Genomic DNA, 20796 nt, shown 5'->3' with positions numbered 1-20796 from the left:
CAGTCCGGGAAGATCCCACATGCCGCAGAGCGGCTGGGCCCGTGAGCCATGGCCGCTGAGCCTGCGCGTCCGGAGCCTGTGCTCCACAACGGGAGAGGCCACAACAGTGAGAGGCCCGCTTACTGCAAAAAAAAAGAGAAAAAAAAAACCTCCAATGGCTTTGCAAGCCACTTGGAAAAAAATCTAAAATCTTACCAAGTCCTATAAGGATTGGTTCCTGGCTCCCTCTCCAACCTCACTGAGGACAATTCTCCCTCATTCAACTCTTGCTCTTACTCAAGCATACCAAGGAGCTTCAGTTTCAAGACATCTGCACTTGCTGTCCCTCGCTAGTCTGGAGCACTGGTCCCTTGGTCAGCTCTAGAGCCTACATTCTAACTTTTAGAGAGGACTTCCCATCAATCTACGTTCTCTTACATGCCTTGTTTTTGTTTTTGTTTTTCTTAAATCAATAATTATATTTTATTCCACGATCACCATAAAATCCATATAAATGCTACAAAGATAGAGATGGCACGTTAACCACATAGGAAGATAACATAAATTTGGAAAAATATGTAAATTAGGAAAATATAAAATTAGAATTTAAAATTTTCTGGTAAGTCAGAGAGAGGACAAATACCGTATGCTAACACATATATATGGAATTTAAGAAAAAAAAATGTTATGAAGAACCTCGGGGTAAAACAGGAATAAAGACACAGACTACTGGAGAACGGACTTGCGGATATGAGGAGGGGGAAGGGTGAGCTGTGATAGGGTGAGAGAGAGACATGGACATATATATATACTAACAAACGTAAGGTAGATAGCTAGTGGGAAGCAGCCGCATGGCACAGGGATACCGGCTCGGTGCTTTGTGACTGCCTGGAGGGGTGGGATAGGGAGGGTGGGAGGGAGACGAAGAGGGAAGAGATATGGGAACATATGTATACGTATAACTGATTCACTTTGTTATAAAGCAGAAACTAACACACCATTGTAAAGCAATTATACCACAATAAAGATGTTAAAAAAATAAAATAAATAAATAAAATAAAATAAAATTTTCTGGCCAGGCAGAAACTAGAGATAATTTTTAACAGTAAAATTTAATGGAAATAATTATCTATTTGGAATATATATGCCTTGTTTTTCTTCACTGCGTTCATCACCACCTGATGTATTATTATACAGTTATTTTCTAGTCTGTCTCCCTCCACTATAATTTAAATTCAATGAGAGCAAGGACTTTATTTTATATCCTGCTGTATCTCTAGTGCCTACAACAGTGCCTGGCTAAAAGTAGGCATTCAGGAAATATATTGAATGAATTTGCTGAATGAATGAATGACATGGAAAAAATGATCTTTATACACTAAGTAAAAAAAAAGAGATGCAAGACAATATATATGGTATGATTTCATTCTCTACATACCCATCAAAGGATAGGGAAAAAAGGCAAGAAAGATGTCAATCAAAATGTTAGCAGTGGTTTATAGGTAATTTTTATATTTGCTTTTCTATTTTGTAAAGTTTCTGCAACAGACAAGTATTATTTGCATACTTAAGAAAAAGAGTGTATGCTTTTTCAAGTAATAAATAACAACCTACCAGTCCATTTAAGTTCTTTATGTTGTTTCTTCCTAAAGACAATATTCTCAAGTTTTCTGTAGAGGAAAGAAAACATTTTGGTTTATTAGAATCATATTACACAATTGTTATAAATCTAATATAATAAAGCTTTAATACATTTATATAGGGACTTCTCTGGTGGCACAGTGGTTAAGAATCCACCAGCCAATGCAGGGGACACGGGTTCAAGCCCTGGTCCAGGAAGATCCCACATGCCACAAAGCAACTAAGCCCATGTGCCACAACTACTGAGCCTGCACTCTAGAGACCTTAAGCCACAACTACTGAGCCCGCGTGCCACAACTGCTGAAGGCTTGTGCCTAGAGTTCGTGCTCCACAGCAAGAGAAGCCGCTACTATGAGAAGCCCATGCATTGCAGCGAAAAGTAGCCCCCGCTCGCTGCAACTAGAGAAAGCCCGTGTGCAGAAACAAAGACCCAACGCAGCCAAAAATTTAAAAAATAATAATAATTTTTAATTAAAAATACATTTATATAATAAATATTCTTATATAATAAAAAAAGCTGTATTAATAAAAATGGTAATCAAGTAAGAAATAACATAGACATATCACTAAGGTAAACACTACAACCACAATTGCACATCATGCCAATGTTAAATTTTAAATGGTTAGCTATTTGAAATGCATGGTTTTAATATTACAAGGATAAAATAAGAGTAAAGAAGATTTGAACTTTAAATTTGGGAGCATATATATTTCAAATCTCTTATAATATGAGGACTTACACTAGAAAATAGAAAACATATTTGGTCCACCTTGCTCCACAAAGGATTAGAAGTGAAATCAAATGAATCAGTATTTTAAAAATCTTTTGCTTTCATTTTTTTAAATAATTAGATTGTGATTGGTTAAAAAATGTCTATTTTTATTTTTTAAAAGAATGTTTCTATTTTTATATCTATAGGCTATTTCTGGAAGAGAAAAGTAGAAACAGTGGTTGGTTTGGGGGAGGAACTGAGAGTCTATGGTCAGAGGAAGATATTTTTATTTATAGTTATTTATTTATTTATTTATTAAATATTTATTTATTTATTTATTTATGGCTGCAACGGGTCTTAGTTGCGGTATGCGGGATCTTCATTGCGGCATGAGGGATCTTTTTTTTTGCGGTTCGCAGGCCTCTCACTGTTGTGGCCTCTCCAGTTGCGGAGCACAGGCTCCGGACGCGCAGGCTCAGCGGCCATGGCTCACTGGCCCAGCCGCTCTGCGGCATGTGGGATCCTCCCGGACCAGGGCACGAACCCATGTCCCCTGCATCAGCAGGCGGACTCTCAACCACTGCACCACCAGGGAAGCCCATGAGGGATCTTTAGTTGAGGCATGTGGGCTTCTTAGTTGTGGCATGAGGACTCTTAGTTGCTGCATGCAAACTCTTAACTGCAGTATGCATACGGGATCTAGTTCCCTGACCAGGGATCGAATCCAGGCCCCCTGTATTGGGAGCATGGAGTCTTACCCACTGGACCACCAGGGAAGTCCCTGGAGGAAGACATTTTTAACTGTACCCTCTTCTGAGCTATTTGCATAAAACCATGTACATACATTATTTTTCAAAATTAAAATAAAAGATTTCTAGTAAAACACAGGAAATCTCACTTTTGTCCTAAAAATCTACTGTGATTACTTATGCGTAAGTTATACATTTAATTTTCACAACTTAAACTTCTATAACTATGCTGTCCAGTATGGTAGTTACTAACCACATGTGGCTATTTAATTTAATTAAAATTAAATACGATAAAAAATTCAGTTTCTCTGTCACATTAATCACATTTCAAGAGCTTAATAGCTACATAAGGCTAGTGGCAACTGTATTGGTACAGTGCAGATAATTCATTTGGATGGCACTGTTCTATAACATCCATAAATCAATGGTTAAGAGCACAAATCCATAACTGAGTTCCAATCCTAACTCTCTAGGGAAGTAACTAAACCTCTTAGAATCTCAGTTTTCTCATATGTAAAACGAGGAAGTATAGGATCTACCTTATAAGAGTATAAGGATTAAATGAGATAATTGTCTAAAATATTCAGCACAAGGCCTAATCCATGGTAAGTACAAATAAATGATGTATGTGTGTGTGTGTGTGTATCAGGCATATATAGTGAGAGAGAAGTCAAGAAATTACCAGGGAGTTTGGCCTGAGCAACTAGAAGAATGCAGTTGTCGCTATCTGAGACAGACACACAAGAAGTTGGGTTAACTAGGGCTGGGGAAGGACATCAGGACTCAGTATTGGACATGTTAAGTATGAGATGTCCAGTAGACATCCAATGGAAATGTCGGGCAACAGAATGTGTGAATCTGGAGTTCAGAGGAGATGTATGGACTAGAGATATAAATTTTGGAGCCATCAGCATGTAGATGGTAAAGCCATGATCTGGATGAGATAATCTAGGGAGTAGGTGAAGACAGAAAAGAGAAGAGATCCAAGAACTGAGTCCCCAGATACTCCAACATTTAAAATTTGAGGACATGAGACTGGGAAGAATTAGCCAAAAAGGCAGGAGAAAATCAGAAGGGTACAGTGTCCTAGAAATCCAATATTGAAATTGCTTCAAAGAGAAAAGAAATCATCCATGTCAAAATACACTTAGGTCAACTAAGATAAGAACTGATCCCAGAAATTAGCGGCAACAGATATATACAAATCTTTTAAAGATAGTATCTAACTTAAATATATACAACTCCTTTTTAAAACAATGCACATGAAAATGGCAATGAAAGTCTAAAGAGATCTTATTTCTGTATGGGGAAGTAAATTATGATATCAAACTTAATAGATTAACTCTTCTAACATTACAGAATTATGTATTTTCCATATTTTATATGTTGCATAAGTAGAGAGCACCACTAGAAGGAAAACACTGTTTTTTTCTTCTTAGGTCCTGACGAAATCAAAACAATATCTTAAAGTTTTAGTAAATTAAAGGAGTATACTTTTTTACCAAGAAACTTTACTTTCTAATCTTTAATATGAGAGTATTAGTATTCACATTGTACAGCTTTTTAGTCACAGTTTTTAACATAGTCATGTCATACAGTTTTCTAGTCACAGTTTTGAAACAATATATATTGCTGTTAGAGTTATTCTGCCTTATAACCCCGCTGTTAAATAGGAATACCTACTTATTTCAGATCCTCTTATCACAGCGTAGTAGGTAAGACTATAGTGCTCATGAAAGGAAAGGGGTGGGAGGCAAGCTAGCGTCATATATTCAATCTTTTGCATGAATCAGTTGGCTTCATAGTCACAGACAAAGTGTATTCTCTCCATAGACTGCAGAAATACCATTTGTTATAAGCAGAACTAAAATGAGATGCATCAAATATAGCAAATACATGGTACAAATGCCTATTCTCTCTCATTCCATGCCTACATCAGACATCAATAATTGATCAAGGTACTCTTTTCCACTGAATTTTTGGAACTCTTCTTCATATGACTTTCCTGAGAGTCACTACCAATTGACCAAAGAGAATATGAGTTCAAACCCATTACCAGCCTTATATAGGTTTTTCATATTTTCATTTTCATATTGTCACAGTCATGTTTTTATGAAAGAAAAGCATGTTATCCATACTGATAAATAATGTGTTATCAATTTAGTCTCCTTTAAGCAAGTTATTTCAAATACAGACAAAGAATAGGGAATAAAATGAAACATAAATTGTTTAATGAGTCAGTGAAAAATGGAATAGACTGAATCATCTTATACACAACTCTAATAGTAAACACTTCCTCTCCAGCACTATATAAATACTGAGTGCAACTCTGAGTACAGTACTGGGGGGGGGGATGGAGATTTGGAATAGAAGATAGATTAATAAGATGTGATGTTTGCCCTAAAGGAGCTCATTATCTGAAGAGACAGAACATATTCCTCACTAACTATAATATCAGCTAATATTTCTTGAGCATTTATATGCACTAGGCACTATTCTAAGAACTTTATACACACTACTCATTTAATCTTTACAATAACTATATGAAGTAAGTAATTATTAATATAATCTAAGGCAGACTGTTATAAATGTTCCCAAGAAAGAGTAATTATTATGATGATGGAGATTAAAGAAGTCTTTAGGGGTCTCCCTCTAAATGACATTTAAACTTGGCATTCTTAATCTTAATTTTGTTTCTTGTAGGGTTTTCCTGCTAGAGGAAGGGGCTGTTCTCAATGAAAAGCACTGCATTAACAAGTGCACAAAGTCAAAAAAAGAATTATATGTTTGGGTGTGAAGAGGATGTCACAAGCTTTTAGATGACCCTAATGCAACCTTAAGGCATCTGGTCTTTACTAGGCAAAGGGGAGGCATTAAAGATCTCTGATCTGGAGGAATGAAAACGAGAACAATATTTTTAAAAAGAAAACTCTGGTATCAGTGCTGAAGGTCAATGGAAGAACAGAAAGATAGGAGACAAGGAGATCAATTGGGAGGCTATAACAGAAGTTGTAAGGCAGTGTTTTTTCAAACTGTGGGTCATGTGAAATCAAATTAGTGCGTTGTGACAAGCATTTAAAAAACAATGAAATCACGCTAAAAAAATTTATACTGGAACCTATGCTACAAGGGTAACTATTGTTTTACAAATTTTAATCCAGTTCATATGCATATGTTATATTTGATATGTGTATTCATATGAATATATATATACTGAGTCATTAATTCAAAGGTATTTCTTACTGTGGGAAGTGGTAAAAAACATTTGAAAAATATGACCTAAGCGGGAGATGATGAGGGTCTAAATGAAAGCTGTAGCTCCTGGAAATGGAAAAGCAACAAATTATTTGAGAGCTCTTTCAAAGAATAGAGTTAACAGGACTTACTGATGAACTTGCATGTAGGGCTTGAGGGAAGTAAAGGGAAATATGATACGCTAAATAATGGCTCACCAAAAGATACCTATATCCTAATCCCTGGAACCTGTGAATGTTACTATATATGGGGAAAAAGTACTTTGCAGATATGATTAAGTTAGGGATCTTAAGATGGGGAGAGTATCCTTGATTACCCAGGTGTTCCCTAAATACAATCACATGTATCCTCATAAAAGGGTGACAGAGAAAGATATGACAGAGACAGAAGAGGAGAAGGCAGATATTGGAGAGACACAGTCACAAGCCAAGGAATCTGGCAGCCATCAGAATCTAGAAAAGGTAAGGAAAAAATTCTCCCCTGAAGCCTCTAGAGAAGGTGTGGCCCTCTTGATTTTGGCCCAGTGAAACTGATTTCAGACTTCTGGCCTCTAGAACAGTGAGGGAATACATTTCTGCAGTTTTAAGCCACCAAGTTTCTGCAGCCACAGGCAACTAGCACAAGGAGCCTTGGCAACTGGGAAGGTGTCGATGTCCTTAACAAAGACAAGGAGCACAGGAAAAACAGGGTTGGTGAAGAATAAAATTTTAAATTAACTTTAGCTTTAAATCTTGAAACACAAGATAAATGTGAACAAAAAAATATAAAAAACCTGATTTTCTATTTAAGATATTTCAATTCTAACACTACAAAAACTTTATAATGTCTTTAAACTGTTCTGGTTTCATGTTATCTCTACTTTTCTTTGGACAATTAAATAAGACACATGGTTTATATATTCTTTCTGACATCTGACAATTACTGTGGTTAAAACAGGTGCCAGCTTCTAGGATTATATAGTGCCTCTGGAATGTTTATTCCAAATAACTACAAAATCCAAGAACCATCTGTTACTGTGGATCACTTACTTAAGCCATTCAGGTTTGCAATTTTTTCAATGCAGTTTGTAGACAGTGAAAGCTTCCTAAAAAAAAAAAAAAAGGAACACTTGAATTAATAAGAAAAAATGTTAATGGTATATCAGAAATTATTCCTCAAGTGTCCACAGAAGATGATATTTAAGTCACATTTCCTTTTACACTGAATCCTTTTTTCCCTCTCAGACATGACATGTATTCCTTCATTTTGAAATCTTCATACTTTTTCCCTGATTACAAAAGTTAATATACACTATTGTATAAAATCAAAAAAACCTTTTTGAGGGTAATTTGGTGTTATCTATTAAATTTTTAAATGCAAGTATTCTTTGACCCAGTAATTCATTTCTAGGAATATGCCCTATTGAAATACTAATACAAATGCCAAAAAATATATGAATTAGATTATTTACTGTATTATTGTAATAGCAAAAAAGTGGGAAAAAATTTATAAATACCCATCAGCTGAGAAATACAGATAATGAAATACTATCTGCCACTAAAGCAAACAATATTGGGCTATATATACCAACTTGGGAAAATGTCCATGATATGTGTATAATAAAAAGTTGTGTAATCCTAACCACCCCACACATTCCCCCAGAGATAATGACTTTTAATAGTTCATATATATTTTTCTTGATTTTTTTCCTATACATACTTTAATTGTATAAAAACAAATTTTTAAAGGGAGCATAATTACACATTATTAATCTTTCTTAACAAAAGGTTTAATATCTTAGTAAATATCATGCAAAGAATATAACAAAAGCTAATTTTATTGAACACTTAATGTGTACCTAGTTTTGTTCTAAGTATTTTACATGTATTAACTATTTTAACCATCAGAATAATCCTATGAAATAAGTATTATTATCCAAATTTTACAAATGAGGAAACTGAGGCACAAAGATGTTAAGCAATTTGCCTGATATTATGCAACCAGAAAGTAGCACAGGCAAATGTAAGACGCCAAAAAACTGACTCTAGAACATGTGATGTTATCCTTCTGATTTGACCTGAAGAGGAATTCTTCTTCTTCTTTTTTTTTTTTTTTTGCTTGAAACACTAAAAGCAATTACTGTACACTGTAAATTACTGGTCAAATCTGTGCATTTTCTAGTCATTCCCCATTCTCAAGAACAACCAGTTAAAGTGAAAAATGGACTGGAAAATCTGGGACTACGGTTGAGGAATGATTCTTTAATTGTTGTTTAGGCAGCCTGCTCAAAGAGTGTCAGCAAAAATATGAACAGGGTGACTCTTTCTAAGCAGTTTCCAAGGTACTTTGGTATGGGGTTCAGAACCTTCTCAAATGCTTGCCTTTGAAATGGCTTTATGATAAAAAGATATTTGACCACTTTGAAATAATGCTCTTTGAAATCATGATTTTTGAAGCCAAAAACACATCTAAGGTGGGTTTTTATGTAATACATTGTGTTCTCATCACAAAGGACAAGTTGCATACAATAACTAAATACATTTGCTCTTCCCTTTAATTCCAAAGACAGATATTAGTCTCATGCATGAGTTCACAAATACACATCTAAGAGTCATTCAGATTGCTTATTATAAATACAGATACCTAGTTTCATCAGTAGATTCTGTTTCTACAGATTTGGAGTGGGGCTTATCTACTGCACAGGAGATTCTTATATAGGTAGTCAGGGGACCACAGTTAGAAAAACACAGGATGAAGAAATCAGAAAAACCCCAAGTGATTCTGTAACATTCTACACCCCTGACAAGACACTGCAGCCTGAGAGCATGGTTACAAGGTGTCATGGTATAATTGCCTCAAATTAGCCACAGAACCCTGCTAAAAAGTGTGTATTTAGAAAATAAGTTAAAAGGAATAAATATAGATCTGATATTTAAAGCCTTGGATAAATAGGATTACAAATAAATGTAACTTGATCCCAATTAGGAAAAAAAAATTAGAAGGCTCTATATCAAAATGCTGAGACTTCCCTGGCAGTCCAATGGTTAAGACTCTGCGCTTCCATTGCAGGGGGCAGGGGTGAGATCCCTGATCCCTGGTCGGGGAACTAAGATCCCACATGCCCTGCGGTGTGGCCAAAAAGTTAAAAAAAAAATAAAATAAAATAAAAAACAAAATGCTAACACTGGTTCTCAAAAGGTGTGCAATTTTGGTTGATATTATTTCCCTTTCTTTGTGCTTTTAATATTTTCTAGGTTTTTTTAAAATTACTTTGTGTCCCTCATGACTTTTAAACGGAGCACAGGCTCCGACGCGCAGGCTCAGCGGCCATGGCTCACGGGCCCAGCCGCTCCGCGGCATGTGGGATCTTCCCGGACCGGGGCACAAACCCGTGTCCCCTGCATCGGCAGGCGGACTCGCAACCACTGCGCCACCAGGGAAGCCCTCTTTCTTTTTTTTTTTTAAATTTTATTTATTTATTTATTTTTGGCTGCATTGGGTCTTCGTTGCTGTGTGCGGACTTTCTCTAGTTGTGGTGAGTGGGGGCTACTCTTCATTGCGCTGTGCGGGCTTCTCATTCCAGTGGCTTCTCTTGTTGCGGAGCACAGGCTCTAGGCACGTGGGCTTCAGTAGCTGTGGCTCGTGGGTTCTAGAGCACAGGCTCAGTAGTTGTGGTGCATGGGCTTAGTTGCTCCGCAGCATGTGGGATCTTCCCAGACCAGGGATCAAATCTGTGTCCCCTGCATTGGCAGGCAGATTCTTAACCACTGCGCCACCAGGGAAGCCCTTCTAGGTGCTTTACAATATATTTTCATAGTTTGAAAAGTATTTTTTAAAGCAGTATCTCTATGCCTCTGAGTAAGTATAGTATTGACTTTGGTGGGTAATCTTACAAGAGGAAGTACTAGATTTTATGACAGAGAAATAGTTTAATTGTGTTATTTAGCTTCTCCTAAGAGACAAGGAAATTTCTATTCTCCAGGCATATTGTAAAACTTATACTGTAAAAAATTACAGGGGCTTCCCTGGTGGCGCAGTGGTTGAGAGTCCGCCTGCTGATGCAGGGGACACTGGTTCGTGACCTGGTCCGGGAGGATCCCAAAGGCCGCGGAGCAGCTGGGCCCGTGAGCCATGGCTGCTGAGCCTGCGCGTCCAGAGCCTGTGCTCTGAAACGGGAGAGGCCACAACAGTGAGAGGCCTGAGTACCGCAAAAAAAAAAAAAAAAATACAGTACAGGATTATTCAGGATTACTCTATTAATAATCCTAGAAACCAATAATCTTTTATGTTTGGCTTTGCCAAAGTGAGAATCAGAAAAAGAAAGAAAGAAGGGAGGGAGGGAGGGAGGGAGGGAGGGAGGAAAGAAGGAAGGAAGGAAGGAAGGAAGGAAGCAAGGAAGGGAAATGAAGATCAAGAAAATAAATATATTTTTCTAGTTTGTGTATTTAGAAAAGGAAGTGAAACTTAACAGCAATACTAGAAAGGACGAAAAAAGGCAAGAGAACTTACTCGCAATTAAAAAGCGTGGACAAGGACGCATCCATCTTCTCTATAGGGGGAATCTGGGCATACAGCTTTATCTCTCTGGCTTCGGATGGCTTCTGACTGGTTTTCTCTTCCTATGTTAAAAATTAATTTGGAAGAAAATAATCCAAATGTGGAACTAAAAAAGGCCAAAATTTCTCAAGGCTTTTCAATGTTTATTTCAAAACAATTATTAAAATTCAATAATTCTGTACATTCCTGACAGTTTACTTATTGACAACATTTACTTACTGAACTTGATAACTAGCCTTATACATGGCTGATTCAGATAGTTCACTGTTAGGTCTCAACCAAATGGAAAAGAGGAGGAAAGAAAATAACTTTTATTTCCATAATTTAAAAAATCCTTTTAGAGCCTATCAATTAATAAACAAAACACAACAACAAGAACATTTTCCTGGGAAGAATTCCTTGTCCCTAAACAAACTTTTTCTAAGTATCAGATTCAGACCTATAAGATCAACTCTTTCTGTCATCTCATCTTTCTGTTCCTATATACAATTTAGTCAGAGCTAGAACCACCAAATACCAAGAATTTGGGAAGATTTTCTCTTTATGACAAAGCTGAGGTCAAATTTATTTGCTCTACAATAATTTACTACTAAATTCTACCTTAGAGTTTAATTTCAGTACTAAGTACGCAGTTTAAATTTTAATTACCAGGATATGCTGCCTAATAATAGTTTCTAAGTACCTCAACACTTAGAGTTAGCTCTATCTCTCCAAGAAAACAAGAAGATCCTACAGCTCAGGGACCATTTTCTTGCTTTCCTATATTTTCTATAACCTGATATTAGACACAAAAGAAGCTTGTTTTTAAAAAATCAAATCATAACACATCAATAACAGAAAATATATAATCAGTTGAAAGAGATCTAATACACATTCACTCAGTATTTTTTTTGTGCCATACATTTATAGGTTAGGAGATGGGAGACTGACACCAAGTAGATCCTTAATAAATGTTGTGTTAATGAGTGCAAGAATGAGCATAATGTCTTCAAATAATCTTAAAGTCAAAGATTTATGGCCATAATGTAATCTAGAAATGGAACCTGTAAACCAAACCAAAAAACCAACCACTTGTTATTATAAATAAATAAAATAAAATCCTAAAATCTGATTGAAGGAAATCCAATATAATACTAAGCCTACTCCACACTTTTTTATTAAACAAAACAGATCTTTCACTAACTAAGCAGAAAAAAATTTTTTTAATGTAATTAGAGTACAAAGAAGTTTATAAGCACTAAAACAAAAATTCAAATATTTCATTATCCTACCCTTTTGTCTATTTTCCCTAGACACCAAGTTTCTTGAGTTTTTATTTAAAGCCCAGCTACAAAAGCAAAAGATACATTATTATACAAAAAAACAACTGATAACATAGTCAAATATGTTATCACTGGGCATAGAAATTGAGGAGCCATCTCTTTACTCTATGGAAATTCTATCTATAATGCTGAAATACAACTGTTCAAACTTTATAGAATGTTATATTCAAAATATTTGTTTATATTTAATGCATTTTTTACAATGCAGTTTCCTCTCTAATATTACTATATGCTTTTTAAAAATGTATTTTGTGTATGTATTGTGTATTTTTTCCAGATATAATGATATATAGCACTGAATAAGTTTAATATATACAGCATAACAATTTGACTTACAAAATCATGAAATGATTATCACAATAAGTTTAGTGAACATCCATCATCTCATACAGATACAAAATAAAATGAAAAAAATTTTTCCTTGTGATGAGAACTCAGGATTTACTCTCTTAACTTTCATATATAACATACAGCAGTGTTAATTATATTAATCATGCTGTACATTACATCCCTAGTACTTATTTACCTTGTAACTGGAAGCTTGTACCTATTGACCATCTTCATCCAATTCCCCCTACCCCTACTCCTTGGCTCTGGTTACCACAAATCTGATGCCTTTTTCTATGAATTTGTTTGTTTGTTGAAATATAATTGACCTATAATACTATGTTAATTCCCAGTGTACAACATAGTGATTCAATATTTCTATACATTACAAAATGATCACTATTTTTTACAGATTTATTGAGATATAACTGACATATAACATTGTTTATGTTTAAGGTATACCATGTGATGCTTTGATACACGTATACATTGCAAAATGATTACCAGAAAAAGGTTAGTTAACACATCCAGCACCTCATATAATAAATTTTTTGTGTGCTGAGAACGTTTACAATCTACTCTTCAGACTTCCCTGGTGGCGCAGTGGTTAAGAATCTGCCTGTCAATGCAGGGGACATGGGTCCAAGCCCTGGTCCGGGAAGATCCCACATGCCGCGGAGCAACTAAGCCCGTGCGCCACAACTACTGAGCCTGTGCTCTAGAGCCCACAAGCCACAACTACTGAGCCCACATGCCACAACTACTGAAGCCCACGCTGCTAGAGCCCATGCTCCACAGCAAGAGAAGCCACTGCAATGAGAAACCCGCGCACCACAATGAAGAGTAGCCCCCGCTGGCTGCAACTAGAGAAAGCTGGCGTGCAGCAACAAAGACCCGACTCAGCCAAAAATAAATAAATAATTTATTAAAAAAAAAAAAATCTACTCTCTTAGCAACTTTCAAGTACATAATACAGTATTATTAAATATACTGTACATTAGATCCCCAGAACTTATTGATCTTATAACTGGAAGTTTATACCCTTTGACCAACTTCTCCCCATTTCCTCCACTCAGCTCTGGCCATCACCATTCTAATCTGTTTCTATGAGTTCGGCTTTTTCACATTCCACATGTAAGTGAGATCATACAGTATTTGTCTTTAGCTACCTGACTTATGTCATTTAGCATAACGCACTCAAGGTCCTTCCATGTGGCAAATGGCAGGATTTCCTTCTTTTTATGGCTGAATAATATTCCATTGTATACAAATATACATTTTCTTCATCCATTCATCCATTGATGGGCATTTAGGTTGTTTTCATGTCTTGGCTATTGTGAATAATGCTGCAATGAACATGGGGATACAGGTATCTCTTTGAGATAGTGATTTCATTTCCTTCAGATATATATGCAGAAGTGGGACTGCTGGATCACATGGTAGACCTACTTTTAATTTTTTTTTTTTTTTTTTTGTGCTACGCGGGCCTCTCACTGTTGTGGCCTCTCCTGTTGTGGAGCACAGGCTCTGGACGCGCAGGCTCAGCGGCCATGGCTCACGGGCGCAGCCGCTCCACAGCATGTGGGATCTTCCCGGACCGGGGCACAAACACATGTCCCCTGCATCAGCAGGCAGACTCTTAACCACTGTGCCACCAGGGAAGCCCAGTCAGATTTTTTTAATTGAAATTTTTATTGAGACACTTGAAAATTCATGTGCAGTTATAAAAAATAATACAGAGAGATCCCTTATACACTTTGCCCAGTTTCCCCCAATGGTAACATTTTTCAAAACTATAGTATAATATCACAACCAGGATATTGATATTGATGCAATCCACTGATTTTAATCAGATTTTCCCAATTTTATTTGTACTCATTTGTACATACGAGTGTGAATGTGTTTGCATGTGTGTATTAAGTTCTATACAATTTTATCACCTGTGTAGGCTCATGTATCCACTAACACCGTCAAGATAGCTAAAGAGTTCCAATACCACAAAGATCCCTTGTATTGAATGGTCATATTTAAATAATTATCCAAAAATTCTCCTTATGTGGTTTCTAGAAGAAATAGAAACTTAAAAAACTCACCCATCTGGCTAGGGCTTCTTTGATTGTTGTTGCTTTTGCCTTAAAAAGAGAAGAAAAAACAAATCTTTATTGGTGTGATTTGTTGACTCAATTTTCATTCAATAATTATTAGCCCTGGCATCTACCATTAAAAAGATTAAGTTCTTTTTTTGAGACTTTATATGCAAAGAGAGTGTTTTAATTTCCTGAAGTCAGAAATACTCATTTAAATATCTCTCAGAGAAATTAAGGAAATCGTGATGTAATGTCAGATACTTCACTCCCACTTGGTTTACAAAAAACATATAGCTTTCAACACTGATATTAAAATATATCTTATTTCATTGATTCTAAGATTTATATCTTCTTTTATATTTTAATATCTTTGAAATTTGGAAACATCTTACAACCAGGAACAATTTATAATTGTTGCAGCCAGGTAGCACTGATGAAGTTTTAGAAAAATATTAACCATCTTGGACTTCCTTAGTAGTGCAGTGGTTAAGAATCTGCCTGCCAATGCAAGGGACACGGGTTTGAGCCCTGGTCCTGGAAGATCCCACATGCTGCAGAGCAACTAAACTTGTGGGCCACAACTACTGAGCCTGCGCTCTAAAACCCACGAGCCACAACTACTGAAGCCCACACACCTAGAGCCCGTGCTCCACAACAAGGGAAGCCACTGCAATGAGAAGCCCGCGTACCGCAATGAAGAGTAGCCCCTGCTCGCCGCAACTAGAGAAAGCCCGCACACAGCAACGAAGACCCAACGCAGCCAAAAATAAATAAATAAAAATTAACCTTCTTATTTAATATACATACTATATACATTTTTATGTTTATCAAAGGATAACATATGATAAAAATCTATATGCCTAGGGCTTCCCTGGTGGCGCAGTGCTTGAGAGTCCGCCTGCCGATGCAGGAGACGCGGGTTCGTGCCCCGTTTCGGGAAGATCCCACATGCCGCAGAGTGGCTGGGCCCGTGAGCCATGGCCGCTGAGCCTGCGCGTCCGGAGCCTGTGCTCCGCAAATGGGAGAGGCCACAACAGTGAGAGGCCCGCATAACGCAAGGAAAAAAAAAAAAAAAAAAAAATCTATATGCCTAAATACATTTAAAATAGCTCTGTCAATAAGTACAAAATAAAAAATCTAAGTGATAGGAAATTATGCCATAGTTTAATTCTAACTTCTTATTTTTCTTTCTTAGTAGAACAAAAAATAATGTCACACCTTATAATCAATAGTATCTTAGATTCAATTTATATGATATTAAAAATTTTAAAGGTAAGAAAAGGAAGACACTCTTTGAATCATTGCTGGAGCTCGTTAAAAAAAAAGAGAGAGCCCTAAACAATAACAAAAGGAATTATATTTATGAAATAAAGATACACTAATAAATAACACTTGAGTTAAAAATAAAATTATAAATTTAAGTAAAATAATAAAATTAAAGACAAAGAATGTCAATATTTGAGGAATATAACAATTAAAAGGAAACTTATGCTTCAAATACATTAATTTAAAAATAAGAGAGGGACTTCCCTGGTGACGCAGTGGTTAAGAATCCACGTGCCAATGCAGGGGACACGAGTTCGAGCCCTGGTCCAGGAAGATCCCACATGCTGGGGAGCAACTGAGCCCATGCTCCACAACTACTGAGCCTGCGCTCTAGAGCCTGCGAGCCACAAATACTGAAGCCTGCGCGCCTAGAGCCCATGCTCTGCAACAAGAGAAGCCACGGCAATAAGAAGTCTGTGCACCACAACAAAGAGTAGCCCCTACTCGCTGCAACTAGAGAAAGCCTGCACACAGCAACAAAGACCCAACGCAGCCAAAAATAAATAAATAAAATAAAAAATAAAAATAAAAGATAAGAACAGGGAACTACATTCAATACCCTGTGATAAACCATAGTGGAAAAGAATATGAAAAAGAATGTATATATATATATATATATATATGTATATATATATATATACACACACACATATATATAACTGAATCACTTTGCTGTACGGCAGAAGTTAACACAACATTGTAAATCAACTATACTTGAATAAAATAAATTTTAAAAATATAAGAGAGAAGAAGAGATGGAAAACAAATAAATTAAGCATTCAAAATGTTTGAAAAAGTACATCATGAAGGCAGAAGGAGATACAAAGGAAGAAATCGATGAAAAACAGAATGAGAGGAAAAAAGATTAACAAAACTAAAAGTGGGTTCTGAAGTCTCTGGCAAGCTCAACTGAGCTAAAAAGAGAGATATACAAATTTAAAATATAGAATAAATAAGGGGAAGTAACAGATATCACAGAGATTTTATTTATTATTTATCTATTTTTGACTGCATTGGGTCTTCATTGCTGCACGTGGGCTTTCTCTAGTTGTGGTGAGCGGGGGCTACACATCATTGCAGTGTGTGGGCTTCTCATCGCGGTGGCTTCTCTTGTTGTGGAGCACAGGCTCTAGGCACGCGGGCTTCAGTAGTTGTGGCATGTGGGCTCAATAGTTATGGCTTGTGGGCCCTAGAGCACAGGCTCAGTAGTTGTGGCACACAGGCTTAGTTGCTTCGCAGCATGTGGGATCTTCTCAGACCAGGGTTCAAACCTGGGTCTCCTGCATTGGCAGGCGGATTCTTAACCCCTGTGCCACCAAGGAATTCTCATCACAGAGATTTTAAAAATAAAATATTATAAGCAAATATATGGTAATAAGTTTGAAAACCTAGACAAATATGCATTTCTAGAAAAAACAAAAGTGCCAAAACTCACGAAAATTTGAATAGACTAATTACTATTTAAAACATTAAAAAGATAATCAGGGCTACCCTGGTGGCGCAGTGGTTGAGAGTCCTCCTGCCGATGCAGGGGACATGGGTTCGTGCCCCGGTCTGGGAAGATCCCACATGCTGCGGAGCGGCTGGGCCCGTGAGCCATGACCGCTGAGTCTGCGCATCCGGAGCCTGTGCTCCACAACGGGAGAGGTCACAACAGTGAGAGCCCCGCGTACCACAAAAAAAAGATAATCAGAGATTTACCCTCACCCTCCTCCCCTAATACCCCAAGCCTAGATAAATTACAAGTTCTACCAAGCTTTCAGAGAACAGATATTCCTTGTTATACAAGTTGTATCAGAAATCTGAAAAAAGAGGGAAAGTTTCCAACTTATTTTACGAGGCCAGAATAACCTTGATGCCATAACCAGATAAGGAGCCCTCTTTACTTTTCAAAACAGATTTGAAAATCCTAGATACAACATTAGATCTCCAAAGCCAATGGTGTATAATGATCATGATCAAAAATGGCTTATGCCAGGATCATAAGGATTGTTTAACAACAGAAAAGTCTATAAATATAAATCATTTATTAATGGATTAAAGGGGGAAAATCACATTTATTTCAGTAAGTGCAGAAAGAGCAGTTGATAAAGTTCTACAGCTGATATTAAAAGCTCTCAACTAAGGGTTAAAGTGAAATTTCTTACTTGATAAAAGCTACACATCAAAAAGCTTCAACAGGGGCTTCCCTGGTGGTGTGGTGGTTGGGAGTCCACCTGTCAATGCAGGGGACATGGGTTTGAACCCTGGTCCGGGAAGATCCCACATGCCGCAGAGCAACTAAGCCTGTGTGCCACAACTACCAAACCTGTGCTCTAGAGCCTGCGAGCCACAACTACTGAGCCCATGAGCCACAACTACTGAAGCCTGCATGCTTAGAGGCCGTGCTCCACAACAAGAGGGGCCACAGCAATGAGAAGCCTGTGCACCTCAACGAAGAGTAGCCCCTGCTCACCACAACTAGAGAAAGCCAGCGTGCAGCAATGAAGACCCAACATAGCCAAAAATAAATAAATAAAATAAATTAATTTTTAAAAAAAAGCTTCAACAAACACCACACTTAAGGGAGCAATTCATTCATTTCAGCAAATATTTATTGATTACCTCCTAGGTACCAAACATTCTTTCACTTGCTGAGGATATATCAGTGAACAAAACAAAGATCCCTGCGTTCATGGAATTTACATCTATTGGCAGGAGACACATGGTAAATAATATAATAAATAAATAGATATAAATCATACAGTATATTAGAAGGTGACAATTACTAAGGAAAAAGAAAAAGCTGAGCTTGGTAAAGAGTATCAGGATGTGTGTATATGTGTATGGAGGATTTATTTTAAAAAACGTGGTCAACGTGGGCAAAACTGGGATTGTAACATGAAAAGCATCCTCAACCTCCTAGAAGAGAACATAGGCAAAACATTCTCTGACATGAATTGTAGCAATGTTTTCTTAGGTCAGTCTCCCAAGGCAATAGAAATGAAAGCAAAAATAAACAAAAGGGACCTAATCAAACTTAAAAGCTTTGCACAGAAAAGGAAACCATAAATAAAATGAAAAGACAATCTATGGGCTGGGAGAAAATATTTGTAAATGATGAGACTGACAAGGGCTAACTTCCAAAATACACAAAGAGCTCATACAACTCAGTAACAAACAAAACAAAACAAAACAAACAAACAAAAAAACCCAAACAACACAATCAAAAAATGGGCAGGGGCTTCCCTGGTGGCGCAGTGGTTGAGAGTCCGCCTGCCGATGCAGGGGACACGAGTTCATGCCCCGGTCCGGGAAGATCCCACATGCCGTGGAGCGGCTGGGCCCATGAGCCATGGCCGCTGAGCCTGCGCATCCGGAGCCTGTGCTCCGCAACAGGAGAGGCCACAACAGTGAGAGAGGCCTGCATACTGCAAAAAAAAAAAAAAAGAAAAAAGAAAAAGGTATTCTCTCTAAGATCCCAAACACATCAAGGATGCCTATCTACTATCACTGCTACTGTTTAACATAGTACAAGAGATCTTTATCAATATTACAATAAAAAGAAGTACAAATTGGAATGATGAGAGGAAATAAAACACTGTGCAGATGATCATCTGTGTAGAAAACACAATAGAATAAACTAACAAATACTAGAACAGATAGAGTATAGCAAATGAAGAACTCCGTTGACAAGTTAGAAAAATTAAGAGATGATATTTTCAATGTAAAAACAACAAAGGACTACTATCTAGAATATACAAGGAACTCCTAAAATTCAAAACCAAACAACAAAAACAGGGAAAAGTTGGTAAAAAATGTAAACAGAAAATTCACAGAAACTGAAAGCCAGATGACTAATAGTGAGGTACTTGAACTCAATGAAAATCAGAGAAATGCAGAGTAAAACAATGGGATACTAAAATACATCCTCAAATTGGCAAAAGTTAGAAAGTTAGTGAGAATGTAGAGAAATAGGAACTCTCATGCATTACTGAAGTAAGTAAGAACTAGTATAGCCATTCTGAAAACCAATCTGACAGTGCCTAGAGAAATTAAGTACGCATAGACTCTAGGACCTCGCAGTGTCATTCCTGGGTATACTTCCCAGAGAAATCCTTGCATGGGTCCAAAAAAAGACACCTATAAGAACACTTACAAGTTGGAAGCAATCTAGTTATCTATAAATTGGTTTATAAGGTCACTAGTTCCCCTACAGATAGCGGGAGTCAAAACCTGAAATGCCTAAAGGACCAATAGACATTATTAATGTGTAAAGCTGGCCATGTAAAGAGGATAACCTCTACTTGGTTCTAGAAAACTGTTGGCAGGTGGACTTGGGACAAGAGTTACCCTAATATCACGTTTCTCCAACTATGAAAACTCTGTTAATTGAAAGTAACATCCTTATTTTATGTACCATTAAGAAAGACAAGATGCTGCCAATTACATCACACCATCATATTTCAGTAGTACAAAAATATGAAAAAATATGTGTCCGATAGTGAAATATGGTATTTCTGATTTTTCAGAGAAGCCAGAAATCTGCGTTTTGATGTAAAATATGATCACTTTTAAGACACTGGAAGCTAATTTTTTAAGTTAAAAAACTATGTGTGGGGGCTTCCCTGGAGGCGCAGTGGTTGAGAACCTGCCTGCCAATGCAGGGGACACGGGTTCGAGCCCTGGTCTGAGAAGATCCCACATGCTGCGAAGCAACTAGGCCCGTGAGCCACAACTACTGAGCCTGCGTGTCTGGAGCCTGTGCTCCGCAACAAGAGAGGTCACGATAGTGAGAGGCCCGTGCACTGCGATGAAGAGTGGCCCCCGCTTGCCGCAACTAGAGAAAGCCCTTGCACAGAAACGAAGACCCAACACAGCC

General features: G+C 37.2%; 1 protein-coding gene across 1 annotated transcript in view; it reads right to left on the bottom strand.

Annotated features, from left to right (window-relative positions):
* DNAL1 (dynein axonemal light chain 1) overlaps nucleotides 1-20796 on the bottom strand; it is a 36379-nt gene that overhangs the window by 13408 nt on the left and 2175 nt on the right. Inside the window, exons 2-5 of the mRNA XM_007459714.1 lie at nucleotides 14616-14654; nucleotides 10826-10935; nucleotides 7366-7421; nucleotides 1594-1649 (exon numbers count right to left, since the gene is read on the bottom strand). Of these exons, the coding sequence (XP_007459776.1) occupies nucleotides 1594-1649; nucleotides 7366-7421; nucleotides 10826-10935; nucleotides 14616-14654 (261 nt within the window). The remainder of the gene's footprint in view (nucleotides 1-1593; nucleotides 1650-7365; nucleotides 7422-10825; nucleotides 10936-14615; nucleotides 14655-20796) is intronic.

Source organism: Lipotes vexillifer, unplaced genomic scaffold (genome assembly GCF_000442215.2).
Source record: "Lipotes vexillifer unplaced genomic scaffold, Lipotes_vexillifer_v1.1 scaffold39, whole genome shotgun sequence".
NCBI classification, from domain to species: Eukaryota; Metazoa; Chordata; class Mammalia; order Artiodactyla; family Lipotidae; genus Lipotes; species Lipotes vexillifer.
The sequence above is the reverse complement of the archived record's forward strand: the minus strand, read 5'-3'. Positions and strand labels throughout refer to the sequence as shown.